We start from the raw sequence: 6,106 nt of genomic DNA on the forward strand, positions 1-6,106 counted from the left end.
ACGCTCCACACTCCAACACACACACCCACCCACACACACACACACACACACACACACACACACACACACACACACACACACACACACACACACACTAACTATATTGTCACTGCTTTAGAGGAAAATATTCCACATTGAAAAGAGGAAAGAACTTGTTTACACATTGATGTTACATTTTCTGCTTTTTTTTCAAATCCTATAGGCTGCCATACATTCCTTTCATCTACACAGAATGAAAAGAGCACATTCATATATACAGTCAGTGGCTTTGTGATAACATTATAATACTGAAAATGGTCATGTTTTTAGTACAGCTGAAATCATTATAAGAGAAATCTTGGCTGAAAACTGGAACCGCAGATAACACACTGTACATCATTTACCTGCCTACCTCAACATTATTCCTCTTGTCATAGATCTATAAGACCCAAATAACCATTAGAGTGTCACAAATACACTCATTAAAATACTATGTACAGTGAGGGCCACTTTATCTAAGCCCCCTGGAGATACATGAAGCTTGACAAGAGTGCCCTTAACATTGCCCTACCACTGGGTTGTTTTTCTAAGTGGCCCATTGATGTACTCTTCAAAAGGAGCTGCTGAACCACTGCACTTTGGTGTTTTAACATTCAAGTAATGACAGGACTCAAGAGTATTACCACGGACACACACCACTCTGGTGGCCGTGCTTGCAAAGAAAAAAACCTTCACAAATGTAGGGAACTAAATGTTTGCTCCCAACTCAATCAAATAACCAGTAAGTCAGCATCTGTTTATGATGTATTTAAATCACAGTGTTTCCCCATGCATTTAACGGTGCTCAGATCAGGTTCTCAAGGATCTATGGGCCATGAACAACATAGAAACCAGGTGTCCTGAGAGCACAGCTGTATTTACAGAAGTAGAAGCTCTACATTTGATTTAGTCCCCTGGTTCTGTTTCCTTCTCTACTGAGTCTCAGGGTTAGGGTAATGTTTGAACACCTTGTAGATCCATTGTGTGTAGAAGGGCACATTGATGAAGATGCCAGGCTGGTTTGACCGAGCGCAGCCTCTGCCATGGACGCTCACTCCAACAATAACCCTGATCTCACCGTCCTGACACACAAGAGGGCCGCCGTAATCCCTCTGTAGAAGAAGAAATAGTTAACACATTTCCCTACATCGCTGGTTGAGAAATGGTTATCATCACAGTTTACATTTAAGACAGGGTTAAATGGAAGCACAATGCATTCTAAGCTCTCAGTGCCTTGCAGCACCACCAGTGTTAGTGAACACGGACAGCTAGCCTCTAAAGCTATAAACCACAGAACTAAGGCTTTGATCGCTGATGAAATTTAGTGCAACACACTCCAGCTGCTCTATTTACAACGGACTGAATACAAAGCCCAAGGATTCAAAGAACGTTTGAAATGTGGATCAAACTCAACTCTAAAAGCTTTGTGTTCAACCAAGTCACTAATACACTCATACATTCACACTGAGCACTGTTACTTTACCCAAAAAGTATCAAAGCTGCCTGGTAGTTCTTACCAACAAGGCTTAAAAATATTATACAAATATATACTGTCAGATTCTCTTTTTGATCACAGAAACAATTTGGCATCATGTTTCAATTGTTTAACACCTCACTGGGAAAAATAATGTGACAAATGACAGTTTACCTCACACACTCCCTCATTCCTCCTGCCTCCTGCACAGATCTTGGTGTTGGTGATGTGAAGGTTCCCTCTGTGCATCTCTCTGCACCTCACATTACTGACAATGGGCAGGTCAACAGCTTTCAGCACGTCATCATGGCCAGTGCCTGAAAGAGTTAAAAGTTTCACTTTATTGCCTCTGTTGTTTTGCAGCTTATGCAACAGACGTGCCAACATTTTATAGTAGACATTGTATATTTTGGCATGATGCAAATACGTATTATATAGTGGTGTATCATATTTAGCATGCTTCTTTTTTTCAAGAGCATTGGGGAAGTCTCAATGGTTTATACAGAAATCATGGCACATTTGAACTTTTATTACAAATATAAATCATCTCTGATCTTCCTATGAAGCCACCCTGAAAGCAGCCCTAACCCAGAGTTGAGAAAGAAAATGGCCTAAGCTATACTGGCAGTAACCAAATATTTAAGAGAGGACTGTGTTACAATGTACTTTTTCACCTCTGCAGAATATACTGAATATTCCAGGACTGCCGCAGGAGAAATGCAATCAAATGCAATGTATTGCAAACCTGAGTAAAAAAACAGCTGTAGCGAAAATCAGTACCTTTTGTTTCGCCCCATCCATACATTTTACATATTTTTCCTTCTGGTATGGAGCACCCAGCCACGGGTAGCTGAAGTGTATGCACATTGTCTGCAGGAAGGGCAGGCCTGGAAGTTTTTAAAATACAGAAAGAACAAGGCATGATCAACATCAAACACTAAAAGATATACGTATCAGTATATTTTTGGGAATTATTTTACGAGGTATACTTACTTGGACAGCCTTATGAGGGCTAAACTGGAGCCCTCAGGACCACATATCACATGAGCTATGCTCACTTCCTGTCTCCTGGACCAGTCTGGAGCACCATCTTGAAGATCTGAGACTCCCAGCCACACCCGATATTCACTGAGGTCTGGAACACTGAAGAAAGAGCTAAAACTCAATAAAATATTCCACTTTTATTGCTCTCTACAAACTCCAGTCTAAGCGGAACAGACACTAGCAAATGAAGACAGTTAGTTACTTGTGCTTGAATCAGTGGAAACACATAGGAGCAGAAAAGAAACTGCACTGACAGTTCAAGGTTTAGGCAAAAAGAAAGAAATGACTTAAACAGACAGTGAGTGCATTGAAGTTACCATGAGGAGAAGCAATGTCTGTCAGTGAGTACCCATTCCTCTCGTATTAATGAACCCCCACACCAGTGCTGCGACCTGAAAATAGCACATATCACAACTCAAAATCAAATAAAGCTGTGAAACACTGCACACAAACCAATACAATATATTTCCAGAGTAACATGACATACAGTATCAAACTTTAAAGGGGATTAGTGTGACCAACAGTGTGTACAGTTATGTAAGCAGTTGCAGTGTAAACACCATTTAATAGAGATGTGACTTGACGGACTCTTTCCTTTCATTGTTTGGAAAAAAGAAGATTGAAAAAATAAATTGTGGGCTTTCAATTAAAAATCTCCCTTTACAACAGGTAGTTGTCTTCTTCTATTCAAATGTATTCTCGATCTATGAACCTTCTGACTGAATAAACATGTGTGGCATCAATGCTACTACTGTATCTTATACTGCTGTAAAAAGTGCATCTGTAATAGCATATGAACCCTCCCCGCAAAGAAAAGAGAAAAATAATAAACATTTGTTTTGAATTCAAAAGTGGTCTAAGCAGCACGGCCTACTGTTCTTCTTCAGTGGTCGAGAACAATGTGAAGAATATTAAACGCAGCGGCGTACCCTCTCTGTATGCTGACCATCCAGCTGCCGTCTGATATGCCCACCGGACCTCCTCCCACGATCCTGGTTGTTTTATGGACAAAACACCCCACAGAGGATAGCTCACCTGGAAAGAAAGACACACAGACATATTTTGATATACCAAATGTCATATAAAATGCATCTAATTGATATCATAATTATGCATTTGCAGGCAGAGACATACTGTAGTTAATGACATAATATTTACACAGTTGCAATACAAAAGGTGCTTGAGCTGCTTAATGATCCGCTATAATCATCATTAGTATATATAAAACATAATCATTCATTCTTGTAAGGTCATCAATTAAGGTCATTATTGAATATGCGCATACGACACATGGGTGTCATTTGAGCTCCATATAAAGAGATTGAGGGTTTATTCTCTGTTCTTGAGTTATTATGTGAAAAAAATTAAGTCCAACACAAACACACACACACACGACTTATACAGACACATGGAAACAGATGCCAGCATGACAACATAATGTACTATAATAGCTGGACATAAAAAGGACTAAATGAGGACTTTCCTTGGAGGCTGTCATGTACAGATCAGCAGCTGAGCCACTCGACACAGACAGACACAAAGAAACACTCACCCAGTGGAATGGTGTTCTGCGAAGCGTCACCTGCAGGAAGAAGTGGAGACAAACGAGGGATCAGGGAATATTTCCAGATACAAGATAAGGAGAAACCTTAAAAGAGGTGCACATGTCATACTGGCCACTAGGGTTTGTCACGACTATTATTTTTTTATCAGAAAGGCTTTGATTGAATGTGACAATTCTAAAAGGACCATAAGACAGTTAGTATATGTTTGCATATACTGTCCTATAGATTATACATTCTAAAATGCAATTATCGTATTTTGTGAAAGTAAACATCAATGTTACACTTATTTGTTAACATTATCATTCACACACACACACACACACACACACACACACACACACACACACACACACACACACACACACACACAGTCCTGATGCCGCTTGCTCTTCGTTCATGTGGAAGAAGTTAGGGACCCTCCCATATCTTTCTGATTATGAGATGTGAATTGTCTCTGACACACACTGACCTGCAAGTGTAGACAGATCTACACACTGCAAATAAAGGGTGTGTGTGTGTGTGTGTGTGTGTGTGTGTGTGTGTGTGTGTGTGTGTGTGTGTGTGTAGTGTGTGTGTGTGTGTGTGTGTGTGTGTGTGTGTGTGTGTGTGTGTGTGTGTGTGTGTGTGTGTGTGTGTGTGTGTGTGTGTGTGTGTGTGTGTGTGTGTGTGTGTGTGTGTGTGTGTGTGTGTGTTTGGCACATACAACCAGATAGAGCGAAAACACATCCAAGCTACATGCGTCTTGGACCAAGACGAATGAAAAATGTTCAATTTCACAGTCTCAGATTGTTTACCAGTACCATAGTGTTTCCTTGTGTCATTGTGTGAAGCTTGCATGTACACTTGTGCACTTACATGGCTTTACATTGCAGTAGTCCCAGGGAATGGCAGAGTTGTTGGTGTAACACCAGGGGCCATGTTTGTCTTTATCAGGGTTCCTGCAGTAGTTTCCCTCCAGACCAGCCGTCAGCATGCCCCTCTCACCACTGGACACACAGAAAAAGATACAATAAATTATGTTTCATCAACACTCAGTAAGCCCAAAACATAATTATAAATACAAAAGGATTAGTTTTGCTCTCTTTGAGGATTTAATCCAGCGGTTGATTAAAGTAAAAAGGATTTGCTGCTGATTTATCACCATTAGTAAAAGCTGAACACATTTTGCCAGATATTATCTGGACAGTCAAACTAAACAGCTGTGTGGACTCTGTCCCTCTGGACACGATAGGGAGTTGATTTGCAAGGGATTACTCACTGGGACAGTATGCAGCCACTTATACTCACATATCTTATACTTGCTCATGCAGACTTATCCCACTTTTGGGTATTCTCATCATTGTTTAAAAAAACTAATATTTTCCCACTTTGAATTTCTTGAATGCTACATTTAAGAATGGCAAAGGAGAATGGAAACATATTTGAGTACCAAATCAACCCTGACCTTAGACCCCTGGGCAGGAGCCAAGCCATGGAGCTGATCGGCTTTTGAAGTGTTCCTGCAGAGGAGGGCTTTGGGGTCAAGGGTTAGAAGTGAAGTGTATATCCCCCAGCTAAATTATCACTTGGAGTCATTCCTGCTGAGTTAGGTCATCTTCAGGGAAACACTTCTCCAACCTCTCTAGCCATTAGGAGATGCTGCAGAGGCTAGTCACAGCACCCGCAGGAGCCGTTTTCTCCTCCGAGAAAAAGAGGCCTGACTTGATCCGCTAACAACAATAAGCCGTAACTAGAGGTCAATAATAGGGCGCTTCCTTGCTTTAACCACCGCATCTCAGGTTCGCACACATGGTTCTCGATAACACAGACCCATTTTGCTGCACGCTGATGATTTCATGCATAAACTTGTTTCACAAAGACTTCATTTTTCAATAATGTCTGCTCTTTAACCCATGGATATAGTAATTGTTCTGCTCGTAAAAACAGTGATTACTCCGATCCCATTTATCTTTAAATAAAACCTACACCATATCACTCTCTCTGAAGGGTTACATGTACAGTACTA

At 40.7% G+C, this 6,106-nt stretch overlaps 1 protein-coding gene across 1 annotated transcript in view; it reads right to left on the minus strand.

Moving 5' to 3' along the window:
• Window positions 1-56: 56 nt before the first annotated feature.
• hgfb (hepatocyte growth factor b) overlaps window positions 57-6,106 on the minus strand; it is a 17,177-nt gene continuing 11,127 nt past the window's right edge. Inside the window, exons 10-18 of the mRNA XM_010778916.1 lie at window positions 5,546-5,600; window positions 4,957-5,087; window positions 4,089-4,118; window positions 3,466-3,571; window positions 2,854-2,928; window positions 2,486-2,635; window positions 2,273-2,379; window positions 1,667-1,809; window positions 57-1,130 (exon numbers count right to left, since the gene is read on the minus strand). Coding sequence (XP_010777218.1) covers window positions 951-1,130; window positions 1,667-1,809; window positions 2,273-2,379; window positions 2,486-2,635; window positions 2,854-2,928; window positions 3,466-3,571; window positions 4,089-4,118; window positions 4,957-5,087; window positions 5,546-5,600 — 977 coding nt within the window. The 3' untranslated portion in view covers window positions 57-950. The remainder of the gene's footprint in view (window positions 1,131-1,666; window positions 1,810-2,272; window positions 2,380-2,485; window positions 2,636-2,853; window positions 2,929-3,465; window positions 3,572-4,088; window positions 4,119-4,956; window positions 5,088-5,545; window positions 5,601-6,106) is intronic.

The sequence above is a fragment of the Notothenia coriiceps genome, unplaced genomic scaffold (genome assembly GCF_000735185.1).
Source record: "Notothenia coriiceps isolate Sejong01 unplaced genomic scaffold, NC01 NC01_scaffold00019652, whole genome shotgun sequence".
Classification (NCBI taxonomy): Eukaryota; Metazoa; Chordata; class Actinopteri; order Perciformes; family Nototheniidae; genus Notothenia; species Notothenia coriiceps.